Below are 27,160 nucleotides of genomic sequence, written 5' to 3'. Positions count from 1 at the left end.
GGGAGCCTGCTGAGCTCCCAGGCCGGTCCCCTGCCCTCCAAGGCCGCCCACCCCTCATTGGTCCTGGGGACATAGGAGGGAGGCCGGGAAGATCAGGAGAGGCAGGTGGGAGGGGCCCTCCCAGACGGGAAGAGCAGGAGAGGGGAGGAGGGCATTTGCCCTACCCCCTCAAGCCCAGGAAGCCTGCTGGGCTGCCAGGTAAGGTTTCCTGCCTTCTAAGACCAGGGGTGGGGGGCATGCCTGGGCCTCTTCTGTTCCTAGAGCCTAAGCCCCAACCCCCCACAGCCCCCAGGGTCTTTTCCAGCCCTGTGGGTCCTAAGCATAGGCCCCGCCCACTGCCCAAACCTCGCCCTTGCTTAGGCCCTGCCCTCCACAGCCAAAGTCTTCCCCACACCGCTTTTTTTTGCTTTTTCCTCCTCTTTTTTACTATTGGGGTACTGATGTACCTTCTGGTTGTTGATTCATCTATATTTTTATTTTTATATTCTTTCTAACCTATCTGTTAGTTTCCAAGTCTAATTTTATTTTTTACTTTGTTATTGTTCTCTCTCATTGTTTTTTTTTTTTTTTTTTTTTTTTTTTTGCTGCCCCATGTGGCTTGAGGGATCTTGTTCACGAGCCCAGGGTAAGGCTGAAGCTCCTGTGGTGGGAGCTCCGAGTCTGAACCACTGGACTAACAGAGAACCTCAGACCCCAGGGAATATTCATCAGAGTGAGGTCTCACAGAGTTCCTCATCTCAGCACCAAGACCCAGCCTACAAACCCCAGTGCTGGAAGCCTCAGGCCAAATAACCAGTAGGACATGAACATAATCCCACTCATTAAAAAAAAAAAAAAAATGTCACAGATGAAGCAGCAAGGTAAAAACCTACAAGACCAAATAAATGAAGAGGAAATAGGCAATCTACCTGAAAAAGAATTCAGAGTAATGATAGTAAAGATGATCCAGAATCTCGGAAGTAGAATGGAGGCACGGATTGAGAAAATACAAGAAATGTTTAACAAAGATCTAGAAGAACTAAAGAACAAACAGAGATGAACAATACAATAACTGAAATGAAAAATACACTAGAAGGAATCAACAACAGAATAACAGAGGCAGAAGAACGAATAAGTGAGCGGGATGACAAAATGGTGGAAATAACTGCAGAGGAGCAGAATAAAGAAAAAAGAATGAAAAGAATTGAGGACAGTCTCAGAGACCTCTGGGACAACACTAAACACACCAACATTTGAATTATAGGGGTCCCAGAAGAAGAAGACAAAAAGAAAGGGTCTGAGAAAATATTTGAAGAGATTATAGTCGAAACCTTCCCTAACATGGGAAAGGAAATAGTCACCAAAATCCAGGAAGCACAGAGAGTCCCCTACAGGATAAATCCTAGGAAAAACACACCAAGACACATATTAATCAAACTAACAAAAATTAAATTCAAAGAAAAAATATTAAAAGCAGCAAGGGAAAAACAAAAAATAACATACAAAGGAATCCCCATAAGGTTATCAGCTGATTTTTCAGCAGAAATTCTGCAGGCCAGAAGGGAGTGGCAGGATATATTTAAAGTGATGAAAGAGAAAAACCTACAACCAAGATTACTCTACCCAGCAAGGATCTCATTCAGATTCGATGGAGAAGTCAAAAGCTTTTCAGACAAGCAAAAGCTAAGAGAATTCAGCACCACCAAACCAGCTTTAAAATGAATGCTAAAGAAACTTCTCTAGGCGGAAAACACAAGAGAAGAAAAAAACCCACAAAAACAAACCCAAAACAATTAAGAAAATGGTCATAGGAACATACATATCGATGATAACCTTGAATGTAAATGGATTAAATGCCCCAACTAAAAGACACAGACTAGTTGAATGGATACAAAAACAAGACCCATATATATGCTGTCTACAAGAGACCCACTTCAAACCTAGGGACACATACAGACTGAAAGTGAACACATGGAAAAAGATATTCCATGCAAATGGAAATCAAAGGAAAGCTGGAGTAGCAACACTCATATCAGATAAAGTAGACTTTAAAATAAAGACTGTTACAAGAGATAAGGAGGGGCACTACATAATGATCAAAGGATCAATCCAAGAATAAGATATAACAATTATAAATGTTTATGCACCCAACATAGGAGCACCTCAATACATAAGGCAAATGCAAACAACCATGAAAGGAGAAATCGATAGTAACACAGTAATAGTAGGGGACATTAACATGCCACTTACACCAATGGACAGATCATCCAAAATGAAAATAAATAAGGAAACACAAGCTTTAAATAACACAATAGCCCAGATAGATCTCACTGATATTTATAGAACATTCCACCCAAAAGTGGCAGAATACACTTTCTTCTCAAGTGCACATGGAACATTCTCCAGGATAGATCACATCTTGGGTCACAAATCCACAAAGCCTCGGAAAATTAAAGAAAATTGAAATTGTATCAAGCATCTTTTTCTGACCACAATGTTATGAGATTGGAAATCAATTACAGGAAAAAATCTGTAAAGAAACACAAATACATGAGGCTCAACAGTGCGCTACTAAATAACCAAGAGATCACTGAAGAAATCGAAGAAGAAATAAAAAAATACCTAGAAACAAATGACAATGAAAACATGACGACCCAAAACCTATGGGATGCAGCAAAAGCAATTCTAAAAGGGAAGTTTATAGCAATTCAATCTCACCTCAAGAAACAAGAAAAATCTCAAATGAACAATCTAACCCTACCCTTGAAACAACTAGAGAAAAAAGAACAAAGAAAACCCAAAGTCAGTGGCAGGAAAGAAATCATAAAGATCAGAGCAGAAATAAATGAAATAGAAACAAAGAAAACAATAGCAAAGATCAGTAAAACTAAAAGTTGGTTCTTTGAGAAGAAAAACAAAATTGATAAACCCTTAGCCTGACTCATCAAGAAAAAAAGGGTGAGGACACAAACAGATAAAATTAGAAAAGAAAGAGGAGAAATCACAACTGACACTGCAGAAGTACAAAGGATTATAAGAGACTATTACAAACAACTATATGCCAATAAAATGGACAACCATGAAGAAATGGACAAATTCTTGGAAAGGTACAATTTTCCAAGATTGAACCAGGAAGAATTAGAAAACAAAAACAGACCTATCACAAGTAATGAAATTGAAACCGTAATTAAAAATCTTCCAACAAACAAAAGTCCAGGACCGGGGGCTTCACAGGTGAATTCTATCAAACATTTAGAGAACAGCTAACACCCATCCTTCTCAAACTCTTCCAAAAAATTGCAGAGGGAGAAACACTCACAAATTCATTCTATGAAGCCACCATCACCCTGATACCAAAACCAGAAAAAGATATCACAAAAAAAGAAAATTATAGACCAATATCACTGATGAATATAGATGCAAAAATCTTGAACAAAATACTAGCAAACAGAATCCAACAGCACATTAAAAGGATCATATACCATGATCAAGTGGGATTTATCCCAGGGATGCAAGGATTCTTCAGTATATGCAAATCAATCAATGTGATATACCACAATAACACATTAAGGAATAAAACCATAAGATCATCTCAATAGATGCAGAAAAAGCTTTTGACAAAATTCAACACCCATTTATGATAAAAACTCTCCAGAAAATGGGCATAGAGGGAACCTACCTCAACATAATAAAGGCCATATGTGACAAATGCACAGCAAGCATCATACTCAATGGTGAAAAACTGAAAGCATTTCCACTAAGATCAGGAAAAAGACAAGGATGTCCACTCTCACTACTCTTATTCAACATAGTTTTGGAAGTCCTAGCTACAGCAATCAGAGAAGAAAAAGAAATAAAAGGAATACAAATTGGAAAAAGAAGAAGTAAAACTGTCACTGTTTGCTGATGATATGATACTATACATAGAAAATACTAGAGATGCCATCAGAAAACTACTAGAAGTAATCAATGTATTTGGTAAGGTTGCAGGATACAAAATTAATGCACAGAAATCTCTGGCATTCCTATACACCAACAATGAAAAATCAGAAAGAGAAATTAAGGAAACACTCCCATTTACCATTGCAACAAAAAGAATAAAATACCTAGGAATAAACCTGCCTAAGGAGGCGAAAGACTTGTACTCAGAAAACTGTAAAACACCAATGAAAGAAATCAAAGATAACATAAACAGATGGAGAAATATACCATGTTCTTGGATTGGAACAATCAATACTGTGAAAATGACTATACTACCCAAAGCAATCTACAGATTCAATGCAATCCCTATCAAACTACCAATGGCATTCTTCACAGAATTAGAACAAAAAATTTTACAATTCATATGGAAACACAAAAGACCCTGAATAGCCAAAGCAATCTTGAGAAAGAAAAACAGAGTTGGAGGAATCAGGCTCCCCAACTTCAAACTATACCATAAAGCTACAGTAATCAAGACACTATGGTACTGGCACAAAAACAGAAATATAGATCAATGGTACAGGATAGAATGCCCAGAGATAAACCCACGCACATATGGTCACCTAATTTACGACAAAGGAGGCAAGAACATACAATGGAGAAAAGACAGCCTCTTCAATAAGTGGTGCTGGGAAAACTGGACAGCTACATGTAAAAGGATGAAATTAGAACACTCCTTAGCACCATACACAAAAATAAACTCCAAATGGATTAAAGGCCTAAATGTAAGACCAGACACTATAAAACTCTTAGAGGAAAACATAGGAAAAACACTCTTTGACATAAACCACAGCAAGATCTTTTTTTACCCCACCTCCTAGAGTAACAGAAATAAAAACAAAAATAAACAAATGGGACTTAATTAAACTTAAAATCTTTTGCACAGCAAAGGAAACCATAAACAAGACAAAAAGACAACCCTCAGAATGGGAGAAATATTTGCAAATGAAACAACAGACAAAGGATTAATCTCCAAAATATATAAATAGCTCATGCAGCTCAATATCAAAAAAACAAATAATCCAGTTAAAAAATGGGCAGAACAACTAAATAGACATTTCACCAAGGAAAACATACAGATGGCCAAGAGGCACATGAAAAGATGCTCAACATCTCTAATTATTAGAGAAATGCAAATCAAAACCACTATGAGGTATCTCCTCACATGGATCAGAATGGCCATTATCAACAAATCTAGAAACAATAAATGCTGGAGAGGGTGTGGAGAAAAGGGAACCCTCCTGCACTGTTGGTAGGAATGTAAACTGATACAACCACTATGGAGAACAATATGGAGGTTCCTTAAAAAACTAAAAGTAGAACTACCATATGACCCAGCAATCCCACTACTGGGCATATACCCTGAGAAAACCAGAATTCAAAAAGAGTCATGTACCACAATGTTCACTGCAGCTCTATTTACAATAGCCAGGACATGGAACCAGCCTAAGGGTCCATCAACAGATGAATGGATAAAGAAGATGTGACACATATATACAATGGAATATTACTCAGCCATAAAAAGAAATGAAAATGAGTTATTTGTAGTGAGGTGGATGGACCTAGAGTCTGTCATACAGAGTGAAGTAAGTCAGAAAGAGAAAAACAAATACCATACGCTAACGCATATATATGGAATCTAAAAAAATAAAATAAAATGGTACTGATGAACCTAGTTGCAGGGAAGGAAAAAAGAGGCAGACATAGAGAATGCACTTGAGGACATGGGGTGGGAGGGCGAAGCTGGGGCAAAGTGAGAGTAGCATCGACATATATACACTACTGAATGTACAATAGTTGGCTGGTGGGAAGCAGCAGCATAGCACAGGGAGATCGGCTTGGTGATTTGCGATGACCTAGAGGGGTGGGATAGGGAGGATGGGAGGGAGGCTCAAGAGGGAGGGGATATGGGGACATGTGTATGCATATGGCTGATTCGCTTTGCTGTGCAACAGAAACTTACACAGTATTGTGAAGCAATTATACTGCAATAAAAATCTATTTAAAAAAAAGGAAAGAAATTCTGCAATATGCTACAACATAGATGAACCTTAAGGACATTATGCTAAGTGAAATAAGTCAGCCTCCCAAAGACAAATACGTATGATTCCACTTATGTGAGTTACTTAGAGTAGTCAAAATCATCAAGACAGAAAATATAATGGTGGTTGCCAGGGGCTGCAGGGAGGAGAGAATGGGGAGTTAGTGTTTAATAGGTATAGAGTTTCAGATTTATAAGATGAAAGAAGTTATGGTCATGGACGGTGGTGATGGCTGCAAAACAATGTGAAAACCACTGAACTTTAAAATGGTTAAGATGGTAAAGGTTATATGTATTTTAACAGAATAAGAGAAAAAATATTTAAAGACTAGTAAGTAAGCAACAAAACCTGTGGTAAACATCCTTAAAAGATTAAAAAATAAATATAAATCATTATCGATTTTATATTTAGTTCTGCTAAGGGTAATAATTTTAAAGCTTAAAGATTACTAATCCTTTTGGTTATGGTGTATTTGTGTATGTGTATCAACATATAACCAAAATGTGTTGATATTTCAATTATACTATGCATCTTGAATACATATCCCTTCAGGACTCAGGCTCCATCTATTTTTCCAGATGCATCTCAGCCACCTGGCCATTGCAAATGACTTACTACTCACTCAAGAATTTACTTATAACTTCAGACCATTGCCTAAGTGGTTGTTCCCTCTGAATGGGATGCCTCATCACTTCCGAGTTCAGTAGTTTGCCCTTGTGAACTCCTCTCTGACACCCATAGGCCAAAAAGGAATTCCCTCTCTGAAAACTTGAGTATTCCTTACTAGTAAAATATTCACCCCAAATAATTTGTATGTCAATACCAGGAGGCCCTTGAGGGCAGGGGACTGTATCTTTTGAACATTATATTCACAGTGGCAAGCACAATGTCAGGCACGTGGTAGACACAGTCAAGTGAATTACAGTTTAAAAGAACTCAGCCAAATAGTAAATTTTGCTTAAAAGGATATCATTAAAGTTATTATTTTGCTAGATAAACCTCAGCCTCATGGTTCTTTGCTGATTGATATGTCAATGTGTTTTATACTTCTTTTGGCTAAAAGTAAATGCAAATTACACACTCAAAGGAAGAGCTTCTGTTATGGTCTTGAGTTGTTTGGAACACAGCATAAATTAATTTCTTGGACTTTAAAAATAAAATCTAAAGTTGAAAGGCATGGCTTGATGTAATATTTTATTAAAAAATAGTTCATTTTTTGAAAATGGTGGTAATTTTATAGTAATATTAAAAGAACCATTTAAAAACATAATACATACCATTTCTATTTCTTGATCTTTAGCAATCAGCTGTCGATTAAGAAGTTCTTTGCTTGAGTCAAGTTTAATGCAAAGTTCCCTTGTGGAAGACAAGTCTGCAAGGGCAGACACTTTTTCAAACTGAACCTTCTGAAGCTCCTCTTCCATCTTTACAACAGACTTATGTAAAGTAGCAATCTGGGACTTGTAAGACCGTTCTGCATTTAAGTGCTGCAAGGACAAAATTATTATATATATGTATTTTTTTAACTTGAAAAAAACCTACAGCATGGAAAACAAAGTGGGGCAAATATTTTAATGATAGTACTTTTAGATTATAAGGAACTTTAGATGATATAGGTGGCAATAGTATGCACAAAACATTCTGGGAAAGATAAATTTGGGCTTCACATTTCTATATATAAAATCCAGGAGTAAAGTGGTCAACTGGTCGTTCTTTTTTTTTTTTTTTAAATAAAGTTATTTATTTTTGGCTGCGTTGGGCCTTCGTTGCTGTACACGGGCTTTCTCTAGTTGCTGCGAGAGGGGGCTACTCTTCATTGCAGTGCGCGGGCTTCTCACTGCAGTGGCTTCTCTTGTTGCGGAGCACGGGCTCTAGGCACACGGGCTTCAGTAGTTGCAGCACACCGGCTCAGTAGTTGTGGCGCACGGGCTTAGTTGCTCCGCGGCATGTGGGATCTTCCAGGACCAGGGATTGAACCCGTGTCCCCTGTATTGGCAGGCAGATTCTTAACCACTATGCCACCAGAGACGTCCCTGGTCATTCTTTTCAATGTATTTAGAAAACAATTGAAAAGTCTCATCCCCAAAGTTAGTTGAGATATACACGTTTGGCCTGTAATTCTGTCTATATTTGCCATAGTTCCAATTATTCTACAGTATAAATATTATTATTGTTAAAGACAAAACATTGTCTACTGTTTCATTCACAATACCCATTTTCTAATTCTTGAATGGCATGCTGATATGGATCATAATATCATAAAACGAGAGCTGATAACTCTCTAGCACTTACTAATACCTCTGAGGGAAAAAGACTCCGGGCAAGTATAAATCAAGAACACATCCACATTATGGAAAATAAGAGCATGTCTTTAAAACTGTAATATGAGAGTCAAGTTATATAAATGCTTTCAAATGTTCAAGATAATTCCACACACCGCCCCTTTTTTTTTCAGAAAAATGTCTTATGTAAGTGCACTGCCACCTACAGAGTATTTGCTATTATGTGAGACTAACAGAACTGAGAGACAAATAAAGAAATGTTTCTGCTTTTACAAGCGTTTTTACAAGTACAATGCACAAAAAATTGCTCCTGGAATAAGTTATTTGGCCACAATTCACTCCTACCTTTCTGCCTCCCTTCCTTCCTTACTCACTCAATTTCTCACTCATTCTTCAAACAACCTTCTATCCATCCATCCACCCACCCGCCCATCCATTCCATACTTATTGAGTATATTCTATGTTCCAGTCAATGTGCCTTGATGCATATCCAATGATAAGCAAAATGGTCTCTGCTCTCATGAAGTTTCCAGACTATGGGGGAATCATGCATTAATAAAATAATCATATACATGAATATGTAAATATATACTGAGCAAATATTTCTAGAGAAAAAAGTGTAGAACACAGGAAAGTGACCTAGACTGATGGGATCGGGGAAATCAGGAAAGTCTTCTCTAAGTAAATGACACTTGAACTGAGATCTGAAGAGTGAGTAGATATACAGTGTGTTGGGGGAGGGTGGCTTTTCAAATCAGAGGATGCTAAGTGCAAAGCAAGAGCAGAGAGAAGGCTAGTATGGCTAGAGCCCAGAGACTACAGGGAAGAGTGATAGGAGGTGCAGTTGAAAAGGTACATAATTTACAAAATAGAGCCTAGTAAGCCATGTAAAATTCAGGTCTTTATTACAATTGACAGATCTTACAGAGTAAGTTATGTGATCGGTTTTGTGTTTTGAGAAGAATGCTTTGGACGTTTCAGGTTCTAGTAAAATAGCTGATTAAGCTAAGAGGAAAATCTGGATAAAACAGAATAAAAAATTATTTTTGCAGTTCATAGTTGAACTTGCAGGTAAGAAAGAGAAATTCTCACATGCCAAAAACAGAGAAAACAAAACCAGAGCAAGGAGCAAATGAGCAGGTCTGAAGCTAAGAGTTGGGGGTTGGAAGACCCAGTAATGGCGAATGGCTTAACACACTCAAGTAAGACTAGGAGACAAGAATTTAGGACTAATGGAGAGTTGGAATTGAGATCTCCATATAATCTGGGACCCTTGAAAGGAGGCTCCAGGAAAAAAAAATTCACTCAACCTCACAGAGAGACAGCCAAAAGTTTATCTTGACCTAGTCTCTGGATAGAGAAAAAAAAATGTCTTCTGTAAGAAACTGAAAACTTTGGTCTGGCTTCACCCAATTTTGGAGTCTGACTTTACCCTGCCATACACAATTCTAAACTTTAACATAATGTTTGTTCCATGCCAATGATAACTCAGAGTCCTTCTGTAGAAGCAGATGCACCTCCCTGAAATTCACAGTGAAGCACAACAGGAAAGATGAACGTTTTCTGGCTGGGTTGTGGAGGTCTTGAGAGCTACTTTCTATCACAAAACGATCCTCTAGTCTCCATTCCTGGCAGATTTAGGACTTAAGAGTTCCCATGAAATCCTTTCTCCCACATGTTCCGCTTGTGTTTTTACAATAACTCCTGTTTTCTTGAACTAGCTGGAGTAGATCTCTTTTCCTTACACTTGAAAAAGTTTTAATATATAAATGAATTTACTCAGACATGTGAACACATATTAAATGTCTTCAAAAATGTTTTCCTTTTAGAAAAAGTGAAAAATGTATCCTTAGGAAATCCCAAATTTCAGTAACATATATTCTGCTAAGTATATTTTACCAAAGTTCTGCAGAGAACTGGATTTTTAGAATTGGGTTGAGCATGTTTTATACCAAACTCTTGGCCCTGATCACTATTGCCCTTAATATCACCTAAAGTCAACCCTCCTGGATTTGATCACAAGGTTTTAGGATCAAGGATAGCAATATTGTCATATAACAATGACAAAAACAAACAACACTGATATTGAAACAAGCATACCAATTATTTATAAGGTTCTTTGAGCAAGAGTTATTTACAGTGATTAAAGCAGATGATTTTTAATATATTCATGACAAAAAAAAGAAGCAACGATGAATGAAGGATTCTGTACACATATGGGTAGATACAAATAAGGATTGACAAAGAATAAGAATAGTAATGATTTATTTTTAAGAATATAAAAACAAGGTGGAACTAAAATAGTACACAACAGTATCATAAAAGATTGGTGTATGTGTGTTTGTGTGAAAGAGAAAATAAGAGAGAGGGCACAAGATCTAGTAAGCAGTAGTTTTATGCTCAGTATTCAAATTTTCTCAGGACCATATATTATTGTTTAGGAGAAAGGTTGGAGATACTAACAACAGACTTTGTTAAGTATGCATATTACAATTTTAACTACCAAAAGAAGAGACTGAGAACATATAACTGCCAAACCAATCAGCAGTGGGGTAGGAAGTGTGTAAGGAAAATAAACACATAAAAGACATGTAAAAAAAGGAGGTTCTTCAGAAATGAGGGTGAAATAAATACTTTTTAAAACAAACAATACCTGAGAGAATTCAATGCCAACGTACTACAAAAAACGGGTTTTTTCCCCCTCAGTTGAAAAGAACTTAGCTCTTACCACTTTATTTTATTTTACTTACTTTTTGTTAAATTTTTTTCTATTTGTTACTTTATTTAGAAGAAATGTTTAAAGGAACTTCTTCTAGCAAAAAGAAAATTATAGTAGATGAAAACTTGGATCTCCCCAAAGGAATGAAGAACATGAGAAATAGTAGATATGTGGGTGAATAAAAATGTCTTTCATATTTTAATTTCTTTAAAGATAACTATTAAAAGTTAAAATAATAATGTACTATGGGGTTTACAATATATGTAGAAGAAAAATGGAGGAACAGTAGGATAAAGAATGGGAGGGGGAAGTAAAGGGGTACTAAGAAGTAATCTATTATTTGAAGGTAGACTGTGACAATTAAAAGATACATGGTCTAGGGCTTCCTTGGTGGCGCAGTGGTTGAGAATCCGCCTGCCGATGCAGGGGACACGGGTTCGTGCCCCGGTCCGGGAAGATCCCACATGCCGTGGAGCGGCTGGGCCCGTGAGCCATGGCCGCTGAGCCTGCGCGTCCGGAGCCTGTGCTCCGCAGCGGGAGAGGCCACAACAGTGAGAGGCCCGCGTACCGCAAAAAAAAAAAAAAAAAAAGATACATGGTCTATACTCCAGAATAATCAGCAGAAAAAATAATGATGTACAGCTCATAAGGCCATAATAGAGATAGAATGGAATACTAAAAAAAAATACTCAAAAGAAGGCAGAAAAAGAGTGAAAATGAAACAAAAAATAAGTGGGACAAATAGAAAACAATAACATGGTAGGTTTACACACAACTATATTAATAATTCCATTAAATATAAATGGCCCAAAGACAACTAAAAGACAGATGTAAGACAGGATAAAAAAGCAAGATCCAACCATATGCTGTCTAAAGGAATACTATTTTAAACATAAAGACATAGAAAGATTAAAAACAAAAGCATGGAAAAAGATATACCATACAAACAATAATTAAAAGAAGTCTGAAGTGGCTATATTAATACCTTACTTGTAGTATACTACAGTAAGGTATTACTTACTTACTTACTTGTAGTATACTACAGAATGAGAAGCATTACAATGGATAAAGAGATGAATTCATTAAGAAGTAATATAACACAGATTCAAATACATGAAGTAACATGACAGAACTGAAATAAAAAATACACAAATATGTTTGGAGATTCAACACTCTTCTCTCAATAATTGGTAGAACAAGTAAACAGAAACTCAGTAATGATAGGAATTGAAAAACACTATTGATGAACTTGACCCAATAGACATTTATAGAACATTTTACCCAACAACAAAATAATACACGTTATATTCATGTGTACATGGAAAACCCAGAAAGATGACCATATGCTAGCCATAGTCTCAATAAATGTAAAAGACTGAAAAATCAATAACTAGAAAGGTATTTTTTTAAAATCTCCAAATACTGAAAATTAAACAATACCACAAAATAATATAAGGGTAATCAGAAAATTATTTTGACATAAAATAAAATGAAAACATATCAACTGTGTAGAATAAGGTTCCATTTCTGGCACGGCAGTGTGAGCAGCTCCATAGAACCAGTGAAAGTAGTGAAAACTATAAAAAAGCAACCTTAAATGGTCTTTAAATAGTCTCTGGAAATGGTCTTAAGAACATACAGTAAATGAAGAAACACTTTTAAGAAAACCAACTAAAACTGGGACAAAACAGGAAAAGTCCGTGGCATCTGAAGTATGACCCTCTCTCCCCACACCCAGCTCAGCACGATGGAAATTCCACTCCAGGTGGGTGCAGCTAAAAACAATGCTCCCTCTCCCCTCAGTACTCAGTCAAGAACTATAGTGTATTCCCAGGAGAGGCAGGCTATCAGCATTTCTCATGCCACTCCAACAGCTACTTATTTCAGAGGCCAAGTTTCTGGCAACAATGTCTGGGAGGCATTCTGACCAGCCTCTCCACATGGGATGGAGGTTCTATCTTGTTTGTGGCATACTGAGAACACTGTGGCTCTGATTCTCCTTGACACAGGTTATTCATAAGGAAGAGGTTCCATACCTGGAGAGGCATGCTGAGAAGGCCAGAGGCTACAGCCATATACCCACCATCCCCTCCAAGTGCCCAGATCCTAAAGTGGGCACGTCACTGCAAGAGAACTGCACCACTGTCCCCGTACCAGCTTTAGAGCCAGGGCTCAGAGATTTTGCCCAGGGAGAGAGAGAGGCCTTAAAGCAGGAAGCTCCTAAATTCTTCCAAAGGAACTTTACTTCATTTACAACTGACTATAGGAAAATTCAAGTCTAAGGCACTCTCAAGAACAATGGAAGGTACAGCGAAAATACTTCAAGGCTATGTTGAAAAGAAATTTTAAAAAGAATGGTAAACTCTTAAGAGATACAAGCTCCACCATAGGTCAGCTAGTTTACCAGCGAAAATTAGGGGAAGAGACTGCTAAAAAGAATGTTCTCGGGTTCAGAAAAAACTCAAACATTGACCTCAAAAGCTATCCCTGTAAAACAACCCAAATTTAATTGAATCAGTCTATGAAGCAATTTGTGCTTGAGGGCACTGTTGAAAACAATAAAGCAAATAGCCAGAAATTAGTTGGGCTTAACAGCTGAGTGTAGTAAAGGAAGAGAGTCAAAAAAGGCCCTGCCACAGCCACTGTCATTGCAGGGTAACTGTGGACGCATTCAAGGCTGCACCTCTGAGGAGAAACATCAGAGGCTTCACACTTCAAGGGGAAAGGGGAGAAAGAGATTTCACTAAATAATCCAGCCAGTCTCTAATCATATAAACAAGCAGCCTTCCAGTTTCTGTTCCAACATGTAAACAGCTTAGAGATCATCACTCCCATGCTCACAATACAAAAAAAGCAGAAAATATGACAATAAACAACTCCTCTTTGATCTATCAGAGAATTGAAGACATAAAATGAATCACTGCACCCAAAATATAGAGAAAGGTAAATACAGAGAATTGCAGCTTACCAGGAGGAGAAACTGCCGTTGGAGCTAGCAACCGGTAGCGACTCTTAAAGGGTAATTGACCACCTGCTAGAGACTGAGCATGAACTAGCTTGAGAGATACATCCTCCTGGGCTCCCAGCCTGAGAAGAACCCCACATTTTTATTAGTTTTACCTCCTGGAGCCCACTGGGTTTTCAGGATTAATATCCGAGAAAAATCCCCTCATGCTTCTAGCAGGGTGAGGGGAAAAGTAACCATTTTGAATAATCCCACAGGATTCTGTACTTCTTGACAAAGGTCTGCCCTCAAAGGAGATGATTTTGTGACAGCATAACCAACATGGTTGTACCAGAGCCTAACCAATGTGGAGGGATGGTAGTACCTGACGCAGAGTCTCTCAAGCCTTTCTACCTCATCTAAGGGAGAAAAAAACTGAGAAACGCTTGTGAAGGTCACATCCCAGGGGCACATGCCCACTAAAAGACTAAGACCTAATCGTAGGATAATAGAACACGTCTCCTCCACCTACACTTCACTACCACATCAACAGGGCTCCTGTATAATAACAGGAGGTCACAGTTGAAAGAACTACAAGGTTCAGACTCTATTTAAGGAGTCTCTTAAGTGAACCCAAAGACAATAGAGGAGACAAAGAAGGAGACCAGAAGGAATTTTAGCCTCTCTGACATGCACGGCTACAGTAAACAGTAATCATAGCCTAACTCATAGACAGATAAACACAAAACTTCACAGTAAAGGCCTATTTACCTCAGTAACTTTTACCAAATGCTGCTTGTTGCAGCATTTTATTATAGAAAAAGTGAAGACAGTTAAATGTCCTTTAGTATGGGAATGAATTTTAAAAATAAAATATTTTATTCAATGACTATAGAAGCAACTGTTTAGATGTACACTCTATGTATTAAAATAGATACATTTCAAAATTATAATATTGAGCAAAAAAGGCAAATTGCAAATAGATACCTACAGTGTATTATCACTTAAAAAAACTTAAAGCACACAAAACACAAAATACATCATTTGTGGGTGACAGATATGTAGAAAAAGTACAAACATATGATAAAGAGTTATACAACTGACATGAAAGTTCTACATACCAACCATTAGGGAGGGAGGAGAAGAAAGGATGAGGAGTTGTATCTGCAATGTTTTGTTTTTTTAAATAAAGAGAGACTTTATTTAAATAATAAATATATTCTTCATAAATATGGCAAAATGTTAGCATCCTTCAACTTTGGAGATGGGCATATGTGGGTCTTTTATATTACTTTTGGGGAGGGCACTGTTTTTGTATGCTTGATATAGTTTCTAATTTTCAAAAAAGCTAAAGATTATTCTAGTTGTAGAGTAGGTAAGAGATTAGAGAACCGGAGCGGAGAACAGTTAACAGACTACAATTCACAGTATATTTAAATAACTTAAGTGTTTGTTTATACACTTAATTTACATAAAGCCAAACAAAACTCTTTTAAATATGATACAGGATGTACTACAAGCATATTTTACCAAACTTACCTGCTCGACCTCTCTGTTGAGGGCATCTACCTTTTCTTTTAATCTGTTACCCTCTGCCTCAGCAGTGATAAGTTCTAATTTGAGGGTACTGTTATCTGCCTCTGCTTGACGGCACTTATTTTCCCAGTTTTCAGCATCTTCACTGGCTTTTCGGAGTTGGTCCATCATTTGCCGGTTCTCAGATTCCTAAAAAGCAAATCTTAGGTATTACTTTAGGAGAGTAAAATGTTAAACATGTGATGCAAATTAAACATTATTTGCCAGGCCACTGGGAATTTACTTGCCACGATGACCAACTGTACCACAATCTCAAGGACTCCTATCTCTACTCTCAGTTTAGAAAATTGGTCATCCTGTAATTAACAGAAGGGAATGGAAGCAGGATCTGCCCTGGCTCCTGAGTCACACTCACTCATCTAGTAAAGTTTTCACTCTTATCTTCAAGACCTCAATAAATATGTTCTTCTATTTGCTTCTGTTCAAACAAAATCCTCATTGCCTCCCTATAGCTGCTTGCTGACTACTTGCTGGTCTGGTTTCCGAGCTTCTGCCTCGACCTGACCTTTTGTATCTGTGTAATTCCCTTGTTCCTGACTGCTCTTCTGGGTTGTACTACGGCGATAGAGCTTCTGCCTGATTGCATACCTTAAGCGTCAGCTTCTGATAATTCTCTTGGTTTGGCATGCTTCCCATCTGGTTCCTGCCTTTCATTCATAACCCCAGGCTTAATTTCCTTGATCATGGACTGTTCTATAATTCACTTTTGCTCACTGTTCTAATAACTTGCCTGAAGTTGCTCAGAAGTAAAATATGGAACCTATGCCAATAGACACTACTCACAAATATACATTCATGTATATACTGGGCATACAGTATAGAACCACTGTTAGAACCTATCATGATAAAGTTCTATCATGATGGACTGACTAAAGTAGGATCTCATTTCTAAAGGAAAACAATCAGCTCCTCAAATAATATATTATATGGAGTAAAAATTATGAAGCTACTTTTAAAAATATAATTTTAGTAGTATGGTTTGGCCAACTCATTCTAAAAAATCATTTATAATTCTGGTAATTCATTAAAAAGGCACTAGATCTCTTTGCCTCCTACCTGTTAATAAACAGTTCAGAAACACTGGAATAAGCAACATCTAATTGTATAAGGCAAATTACAATAAACAACACCGCATTGTATAAAGCTTTCAAATCAGATTTTTCTCAGAAATATGATTAATCATGAGACTGGTTGAAATTCAGTTAATATTGCCACCTTGTGGTCTGGTTGTACCTTGACCAATATGAAGGATCTTTGCCAAGTCTGTTGATTAACAAGTTAACATACTAAACTACTGTATTGGCTTTTAAGATTCAGATATTCCAAATGTGCCGGTAGGAATCTGATGTGTGTTTTCTATTATTGTACTAAAAATAACAGTTTTGTACAGAGTATGTACTTGGGAGTTACATGATATAATATACATAAACTGAATTTTACCCACATTAATTTTTACCCTCTTTAACTTTCTGTAGCACTTATTGTGTGTCATTCTCTTAAAAGAGCCTTATAGCTTTATGTAGTTAGCTGTGGATGTACCATCTCCCCAATAACCCCTCAGATTCCTCAAAGATAGGAACCATTTTTATGTTGAATTCAGTTTTCTAAGGTAGAAATCATTTTTATTTTAAATTTGGCTCTGTGACTAGGTAATATATGGGTCCAAGTTTAAGCAGCGAAAAAGCCTGCATTAAAACGTCTCTCTGCCCTCTAACCACTTAGTGCCCTCCCTCCCAGCAGCCGGCAACCAGTTTACCCTTTTTTGTACCTGCCCAAAGCAGCCAGAGCAGTGTGGGGTGCAAGATGGGCAACATTATAAAGAAAGTGCAACTGATCTTTGGTATTCTCCAGTTCTCTCTTTGCAGATCTCTTTCCCTCTTTCTGGTGCTTCCCCACCAGTTCCCTCTGGTTGACCACTGGGCTCTTTACACCCCTCCCCTCTCCTAACTGCTCTTCCCCCTCTTTTGTTACCCTTCTGATTTATTCTTTTTCCAACATTTCCTGAACAATCTTTCTAAAAGACAATTCTTCAAATAACTTCTGTGTATGTTGTAATGAAAGCTTCCTAAAAATACAGTTCAGACATATCCTTCTTACCTCTTTATTACCACCCACTTTCACATTCCACTCTAGCTACAGGACCTACTTTTCCCCCCTCTACTTGTTGTCCCCACTGCCGGGGATGCCATTCTGTCTCCTCGCAGTTTTTCAACTCTGTCACCTCAGCGCCCAGCATACTGCACACTGAATGGATGGGTGATGAATAAAGTACTCGACAATCCTTAATGGACCTCCCTACCAAAATGGACCCGTGATCCTTTCTCTCAGGCGGGTGCCTGGATCCATCCAGCTATGTTGTGAAACAGGGTCTCAAAAAAGAACTCACATGAGGATGCTAAAAGCTGAGAGGAGTTTGATGTGTGATGTCTGAAAATACAATTCCAGAATCTAAAAGCCCCAATCCCTAATGGTGGAATTTCAGGTAATGCGATGGGCTAGGGAGAAAAAGTGTCTAACACCGACTGAAAGCTTACTACGCTAAATGTTGTTCAGATAGTCTTTTATTTATATTCTGCCCTATTCCAGAATAGACTTAGATGGCTCACTGTGCTAGGCGTATCTTACTCACTTGGGTGTTCTTCCCAATTACCGATGGGACACTGAGACTGAGGGAGGTTGAGTGGCCTACAGAAGTCCATGGCATTAGTGAGAGAAAGAGTCAGACCTACCTGACTCCAAAGCTTCTGTCCATTTATGACATTACATTGCTAGCACCTTCAACTCAAGAAGGGTAGGAAATCACCTGATTTGGCAACATGAGGCTGCTGCCTTACTGCCTGAAAACAAGGGTTGCAATTCAGGAGTCCTTAGAATCTCTCACCTCTCAAAGTCCTGAACGGTCTTATGTACACCATAAATAAATGCTCAAGGTATGTTTATGGACTGAAATTAAATGATATGTTAAATACGATGAGGAAAACTGTTTGGGGGAAGAATTCCTATTAGTGGTTTGATTGTTACGTAAGTAGGCAACACCACACCTATTACAGGAGTCAATCCAACACTATTTTATATAATAGTTTATCAGATGGACATACCTAACATCCTTGGTCTAGCTGTCTCTTTATTCCAGGGTTGTCACACATGTGCCCAAATTTATCGGGAATCATCTGATATCAGACATACCAGTCGACATGTGTCTAGTCGACTGGTTACTAACAGAGAAATGGAGAAGAGAGCCATCTGCCCTCTGGTCCTGGGAAACAGGTGGCTCCACAACAGAGAGATCAATTCTGATCTGCTACACAGTCAGGTGGAGCCTCTTTTGTCAAAGGTTTGTAACTGTAAACTACCATTTCCAAATATAAGTGAGCCCAACTTGATTCTGGCCCCTTGTTCTTCATCCAGTTAGGAGGATTCTGCTTATCTAAAATGGCTAAGTGGCAAATAAAGGGGGTGTATCCTTGAGTTACCCTTCTGGACATTGGTGACATTCTAAATATATAGTTAACACGTAACTGTCAACATTAAAATAGGTTATGCCTTAAAGAAATGCACTTGATTCAGCTGTCCCTATCAGTGCAATCAATCAACAGCTTTAGTGAAAACTCAAGTGTCTCGAGCCAAGGTGGAAATATATATATACGTACTTCAGACTGTAATATATTCTTCAGTTTATTAACCTCCAAATTAGTGTCTTGAACCTTCTGTTTAATGTCACTAAGCTCATTATGAGTATCATTCAGTTTTTTAGACAGTGCCTATAAGAAAAAGACAGTTAGATCTGACTACAAAAAATTAAAAATTGCTCTGTGTCAAAACTACCATAAATTTTTAAATATTTACAGTAAATATGATAAATAACAATTAATATACCTAATATATAAAGCTCATATAAAGACAGTGAGAAAAACACAAGAGTCCAAACAGTAAATGGGCAAAGAACCCAAACACAATTCACAAAAAGGAAGCATAAGTGGATAATACTTGAAAAAAGTTAAAATTTACTAGTAATCAAAGATATGGTAAGGAATGGGCGTTTCCATGTATTATTAGAGTAAATGTAAATTTGAGAAAAGCAAATCTGTGATCTGCTACCTGGTGATGACATGAGACATTTTTAAAAGCTCATAAAAACAAGAAAGACAAAAATATGTTACTTTTTGTTAAAGGTGGGAGATGGATACTTGGGTATTCACGATACCCATGTCCACTTAGAAGGTTTTTTAATTTAAAAAAGAAACCTCATAAGCGTTTGATTCAATTTGAAACTCAATCTATAAAATTTAATGAAAAAGAATGTTTATTAAGGCATTATTTGCTATGTGACAATATTTATTCACATTAGGTGAATGATGCAGTACATAATAGTATCTACATAGCGGTAAAACCACACAGAATACTATGAGTTCATGAGAAATGTTTGGAATAATTTTTAATAACAGAGAAAAATGTTAATGTATATTTGAAAAAAATCAGGATAAAACACTAAAAACAACTCAATTTGTTTAAAATCGTGGTATTGAGGAAGAAATTTTTTTTAAGGCTTCTGCTTTCCAAATCTTTTATGATATGGGTTTTTTCTTTTTTTTAACATCTTTATTGGAGTACAATTGCTTTACAATGTTGTGTTAGTTTCTGCTGTATAACAAAGTGAATCAGCTATACATATACATATATCCCCATATCCCTTCCCTTTTGCGTCTCCCTCCCACCCTCCCTATCCCACCCTTCTAGGTGGTCACAAAGCACCGAGCTGATCTCCCTGTGCTATGCGGCTGCTTCCCACTAGCTATCTATTTTACATTTGGTAGTGTATATATGTCAATGCTATTCTCTCACTTAGCCCCAGCTTACCCTTCCCCCTCCCTGTGTCCTCAAGTCCACTCTCTACGTCTGCGTCTTTATTCCTGTCCTGCCCCTAGGTTCATCGGAACCATTTTTTTTTAAGATTCCATATATATGTGTTAGCACACGGTATTTGTTTTTCTCTTTCTGACTTACTTCATTCTGTATGACAGACTCTAGGTCCATCCACCTCACTACAAATAACTCAGTTTTGTTTCTTTTTATGGCTGAGTAATATTCCATTGTATATATGTGCCACATCTTCTTTATCCATTCATCTGTCGATGGACACTTAGGTTGCTTCCATCTCCTGGCTATTGTAAATAGAGCTGCAGTGAACATTGTGGTACATGACTCTTCTTGAATTATGTTTTTTTCAGGGTATATGCTCAGTAGTGGGATTGCTGGGTCATATGGGAGTTCTATTTTTAGTTTTTTAAGGAACGTCCATGCTGTTCTCCATAGTGGCTGTATCAATTTGCATTCCCACCAACAGTGCAAGAGGGTTCCCTTTTCTCCACACTCTCTCCAGCATTTATTGTTTGTAGATTTTTTGATGATGGCCATTCTGACCAGTGTGAGGTGATACCTCACTGTAGTTCTGATTTGCATTTCTCTAATGATTAGTGATGTTGAGCATCCTTTCATGTGTTTGTTGGCAATATGATATGAGTTTTTAAACAACCTGCAGTCCACAGAGGGATCCATCTTCTACTCTTGGGCCCTCTGACCCAAACAAAGGAAAAAACTATTCTTGAACATTTGTATATTGTTATGATACTAATTTTCTTCTTCTGATTATAAAAGATGTTTATGAAGGTGTAACAAACAACTATGATGTTACAGTAAGCTAATAACAGTTAAAAAATATTTATCTAGTGATTATGCGAGACACTCTACATTCTTGCCAGGCATATTCTCATCTACTCTCCATTTTTACAGTTGATAAACTGAGAGAAGTTAAATGATAGGATCACACAGCCAGGCAGGGGACTTGAACTCATGTGGGTCTTAAACACTCCACTCTATTGTCTTCTCATGTAGAACAAAACATGATATAAAGTGCTATGTGGTTTTATCCCAGCTACATTAAAAAGTTCATGTAAAAGATAGTATAAAAATTTTTTAAGTACATTGAAAATCAGTAAAAAATACATTAACAGTGGGTAACTCTGGGTGGTAAATATGAGAGTTTTTAATCTAATTTTCATAAATATAAGTTATATTTACCTTTAGCCTATTTGCTTTAGCTATAAATAGAGCACACAAAGTAGATCCTATAAATTCACATCTCTTGTTTTTATTGCTATTAACTTTTAAAAAATAAACTTTCTTTTAAAATAGTTTTAGACTTATAGAAGAGTTATTAAAATAGTATAGAGAGTGCCCATATACCCTACACTTAGCTTCCTCTATTATTAACATCTTATATTAGTATGGTAAATTTGTCACAATTCATGAACAAATATTGATACATTATTGACTAAACTCCATATTTTATTCAGATTTCTTCCATTTTTACATAATGTCCTTTTTCTGTTCCAGGATCCCATTATTCATTAATTTTTGAACAAAGTACTTTAACACCTCAGGCAACTTTTTAATAATTAATCAAGTTTTGCATCTTTATATCTGATTATGTAAATTAAAATATTTAACAGTTAAAAAAATAGACTTTTATGATGCAAACTGAACACATTGAGAGTGATAGCAAAGCAAGGGAAATTATTTGGACCAAAAATTTTAAAGGGGGAAGAAAGTTTCCAAATAGAATTTTTTTTTTTTTCTTTTTTTTTTTGTGGTACGCGGGCCTTTCACCGTTGTGGCCTCTCCCCTTGCGGAGCACAGGCTCTGGCCGCGCAGGCTCAGCGGCCATGGCTCACGGGCCCAGCCGCTCAGCGGCACGTGGGATCTTCCCGGACCAGGGCACGATCCTGTGTCCCCTGCATCGGCAGGCGGACTCTCAACCACTGCGCCACCAGGGGAGCCCCAAGTAGAATTTTTTAATGTTAAAATTAAAAGTGATATTGGTAATGAGAGCTCTGGATAAAGCTGAACTGTACTGGCTTAGAGAGCAAGTAATTAAAAGAAATTTTCCTAAAAAGAATCACAGTGCTAAAGAGGACCAAATGATGTATCATGGTCTGTATACTCATATTCAAACGGAGTAACAGTCCATCAAATAAATCTATGCTTTTCTTAAAAATTTCGGAAGGTTATCTTCATTTGTTGGTTTATTCAAATATTTATCCTTCACTAAGGAAGTACTTCCTAAGGTTTAATGCAAATCTATTATATCCCCGTTCCCTCTTTTCTCTGATATTTAAACTATATGTCTGAAAATTTCATTTAGAAATTATGTGGCATATTCTGTGTAATAAAGGTAAAAAATTGCTAGTTCCAAAGCCTGAGCTTTTCTACAAAATGAAATGAGGGTTATGTCTCAGAAGAAATACCTATTTTTCTTAGAGAAAAAGATTGTAGGAACAAGTATACCTGGTTTTCTTGTTTAGCTTTAGAAAACTGTTCTTGGAGACTGTCATTCTCATGAGCCAAGATATCCCTTTCCTTGGCAATTTGAGACAGCTCATCATTTGTTTCATCCAATTGCCGACGCATTCTGGAAATGTCTTGTTCACACATAATTAGGGCTTCAGTAGACTGTCTATTCCACAAATCAAATAGTACATAAGAAGAGACATTTTACCAGAAAAGAATAACAAATTTTCACAAGACAGAAGATAGACAGTTAGCATGAAAACATTTGAAGAAGTTTTAAATACATTTAAATGTGTAGGAAGAAACACTGCAGAGATAGTGCACTGCAGTTCCTCTGTGTTGCCAACATTTCACTATAAACAAGGATGCCAAATATACACAGTAGTCAATGATTTGTTAAGCATTTCAAAACTTCTGACATTCAAGTATAAGAAAGACTTCATCCTACCTCTAGCTGCTATGGCTTAGTCTCCTCTGCAGGCTCCTCTTCTCCTGCCCTCTTAAAAATGAATGGTTCTCAGAGCTTAACCCTTAGCCTCCTGATTCTTCTCACGCTACCCCTTCGCTCAGACAATTCCTATTCATATCCGTGGCTCCCAACCCTGTCTACACCCAGATGACTCTGAAATGATCACCCCAGCCTCAGCCTCTCCCTCACACTCTAGACCCTTATATTTAACTGCTAACTAGACATACTTATAAGGACATCTCAAAAGCTCTTCAAAGAAAAATCTTTTCTCACGTAGGTTCATCATGTCCAGTATTCATCCCCAGACAGAAACCTGGCATTTTCCTAGATTTTCTCCTTTACAAACACCACACTCCTGTCCTCCAAACTCCCAACCCCAATTTATCATCACCTCTGCAGCCTAGCTCATCTTTCCGGCATAAAAATCTCAAAATTCTTTAATGATTTCTCATTGCCCACAGACTCATTTGTCTGTAACACAGGCCTCTGCCTGCCTACCTAGCCTCTTCTCCTTCATTTCTCCCCTTACACTTTGGGTTCCAACACACTCACTTACTTGTCATTCAAGAGGCTCTTGAACATGATCTGTGGTTCTTTGTGGCTTTGTTATTCTTTCTACCTTGAATGCCTTCTCTTTGCTTTCCTTGGCAAACAGAGTATCCTCCCTTTACTTCCCTAAACAGACTTAGGCCTCCTTTCAACATTAGAGAGTTATCATCTTACATATAACATTAAGCTCCTTGTTTCTTACTATCTTTGTACAATACCTAACATAGAACTTTGCCCCCAATAAGTGCTCACATTTTTGTTGAATAAGTGACTTACCTTGATGCCTGTTCCATCTCAGCAATGATATTCTTCATGCCTGAAATGGTCTTTTCCTTGAAAAGTAATATAAGTATTAAATAAAAAATTATCTTAAACTGTTATTTCTGTTAAAACTGAATAAACTAAAAGAATTTCCCCTCCCTTTTGGATTTCCATTTGGTTTTAAACATTTATATTCTATTTTTCTTTGCTACACTTTAAAACTAAAGCCTAATATATCAGTGTGAGTATACGTACTAGATAAAAACAATAGATTATGCTCATTTAAGCAAAGACTATACTTAAGTATATTGATATGATATCATTATATCAAATACTGTTAAAAGATGTTTTGTGCAGTTATCCAGCAACACAAGAACCCCTTAAGCACCCTGTTTTTGGAAGAAAACCAATGGTTGGCATTGTAGTGTTCTATACTGGGAATAGGACTGATGTACTTCCTCACTTCTTCATGCTATAAAACCCAGGAAAGTGAATCATGTAAAACTGAATTTAGTTATTAAGAATAATAACTTTGACCAAGTATAATATATATATGTCATCAACATTATCTTCAAAAAGCTGTTCCAATGGAATTACTTATAAAAGTATATGATTAATTTTAGGTGTGAGTTAACAAGGAGGTAAGCATTAGGCCTAGAGCAAAGGTATAAAAAAATAAATTGCTATTCTTCCTTTTCAAGGGTATGGTGAGGAAGTAGAATTAATGGAGTCAATCAAGACTGAAATGAGGGGGAATATCTTAAGGCCATCAATACCATTCCCACACCTCCTCCTTTAAAAACTCGCCGATCCTGAACTAGTTACAGATACTTTACATAGGTTCTTAGCACTAACATTAGTCCTAAAAAAGGAAAATTATTCTTTCACTAAATACCTAGATTTCACTTTGCCCTTTAAATTTTCAAATCCTTAGTAACCAAGTAGCAAGATGAAAAACTAAATCTGTATTTCCCAACTAGTGCTGTTTTTTTCATCAGAGAGACAGGTGTGTGTGTGTGTGTGTGTGTGTGTGTGTGTGTACGTGATCTTCCTTTATTCACATGCTCCTCTCTAGGGTATTTTTATCTCTGGTTTCCCATTCTGCTTTCTGGTAGAATGGTACAGATTCCACATCTGGCAGTAATAGGTATTGAAGTATGGTTAAAATATCCATTAGCAAAACTGTTAAACCCCTTTAAGAAGCACAAGCCAATGGAAGAAAAACTCAAAGAGACAATACCACTTAAAATGGAATATCTACACATACTTTCGAAATATAACTTAATACACTTCTAAATAAATTCTGAAAAGCTCATTGAACTTCTAGTGTTTCTGACAGAAGTTCCTTGGTTAAAATTTAAACATGGCTTATAAGCCTAAAAAGGACTTTCCTTTATCAATAGAAATTCATCTTGAAAGACTCTCTAAGAACACTGTAAAGTATCCAGGGCAACAAAATTACTGTATAGAATCCAATAATATATCCTCTTAGCCTATTTTTCTCTTAATATGACACAAATAGTACTGTTTCTTAAATTGTTGAAATTTATGCCATCATTATCAATTTGATATTCCTTGTACAATCTCAATACGTCTGTCCAACCAGTGACATAGATTCAAGTTAATTGTTAAAAATTCAACCTGGACAGGATGGTCATAAATCTACTCAGAAAAAAGAAACAAACTAAAATTTTACACAAATAATTCTGGCTTTTATGATTCAAAAATCGGTGAACTGGCTATTGAATTTTCTAACTTTAATTGGTAGCAGGTAGTAGAACATCTTTTAAAACTATGATTACCAGTAAAAATTCACCTTATTCACTATAATATAGACTTTTCCTTGGTAATTTATTTCTGTGATCTCCAGATTAAACTATAAAACTACTGCTTTTCACTGAAAGGCATTATAAATTCAGCTCTGAAATATCACTCTAGAGAACATTTCCTCTTTTGAATGTCTAACACTGCTTTAAAAAGTTATTTTCCTTTCATAGGATGGATGCGTTTACATTCATAATCCTATACAAAACTCTTAATTTTGAAATAGACTTGCAACTCAATATTCTTTGTGAAGGAAAAGATAATATTGGTACAGTTAGTAGAATGGAAGAAATGTGAAATACAAGATATAACAGAAGGAACAGATATTCAGAAAGAATTGAGTAATTTGTTTCTAAAGCAAATCATGTTTAACTATTCAAAAAGTGGTTTGAATATAATGAGAAACAAAATCCCACCCCCCAAAATACCATAAAATTTCAAAAATATTAAAAGGTATTAACTATAATGAGTCAGACTTTTCAACAAGTTAAAAGCCAAAATTTACTATCTCATGTATTTTGATAACTTCAATTGTGCTCATGATTCCCAAATCTATTAACTTCAATTTTCTCTCCAAACCTTAAAATCCAAGAGCCTATGAATATTTCACTACATGTCCCAAAGGCATGTCAATAATCTTCCTCTCTAAGCTTGTTCTGTGTCCTGTGTTTCCTACTTCACACATAGGAACTATTCATTTGGTTCTGAAGTCAGAAAGCGCATCTTGTCAGTCTTACTTCCTAGAGTTGTCTATTTCTCTCATGGATACTGCCACTCTCCTAATACAGTTCTTATCATTTTACTCCTAACTAGTGTCCTTGTCACTACTCTCATTTCCCTACAATCCACCTTTTATGTAGATTAACAAGGGCTAGGATAATGTTTTAATGATCTAATTGTAACATTTCATTTTCATTATTTCAATGTTCCTCTATGTCCATGATGATGGAAACTAAACTCAATATCATGTGTAGTTCTGATTTGTTGCTTATCTATCCCACCTCATCTTTTACCACCGCCCCCCCCTTCATCCCCCATACTCCCCTTTGCACTCTATTCTCTGGACATATTAAACTATCAAGAAATCTCATGAAATTCTCTTATGAGAGCCACTGGGCTTTCATATAATCTGCTCTACTTGTTTGGATCACCCTTTCTCTAAAAAGT

At 36.8% G+C, this 27,160-nt stretch overlaps 1 protein-coding gene across 13 annotated transcripts in view; it reads right to left on the bottom strand.

Moving 5' to 3' along the window:
* Window positions 1–27,160, bottom strand: part of TSGA10 (testis specific 10) — a 105,798-nt gene that overhangs the window by 12,579 nt on the left and 66,059 nt on the right. For all 13 annotated transcript variants that reach the window (XM_067704193.1, XM_067704191.1, XM_067704192.1 and 10 more), the window contains 5 exons: window positions 24,185–24,240; window positions 22,888–23,056; window positions 19,194–19,304; window positions 15,487–15,672; window positions 7,280–7,489 (listed from right to left, as the gene is read on the bottom strand). In XM_067704193.1, the coding sequence (XP_067560294.1) occupies window positions 7,280–7,489; window positions 15,487–15,672; window positions 19,194–19,304; window positions 22,888–23,056; window positions 24,185–24,240 (732 nt within the window). The remainder of the gene's footprint in view (window positions 1–7,279; window positions 7,490–15,486; window positions 15,673–19,193; window positions 19,305–22,887; window positions 23,057–24,184; window positions 24,241–27,160) is intronic.

This window comes from Pseudorca crassidens, chromosome 14 (genome assembly GCF_039906515.1).
Source record: "Pseudorca crassidens isolate mPseCra1 chromosome 14, mPseCra1.hap1, whole genome shotgun sequence".
Classification (NCBI taxonomy): domain Eukaryota; kingdom Metazoa; phylum Chordata; class Mammalia; order Artiodactyla; family Delphinidae; genus Pseudorca; species Pseudorca crassidens.
The sequence above is the reverse complement of the archived record's forward strand: the minus strand, read 5'-3'. Positions and strand labels throughout refer to the sequence as shown.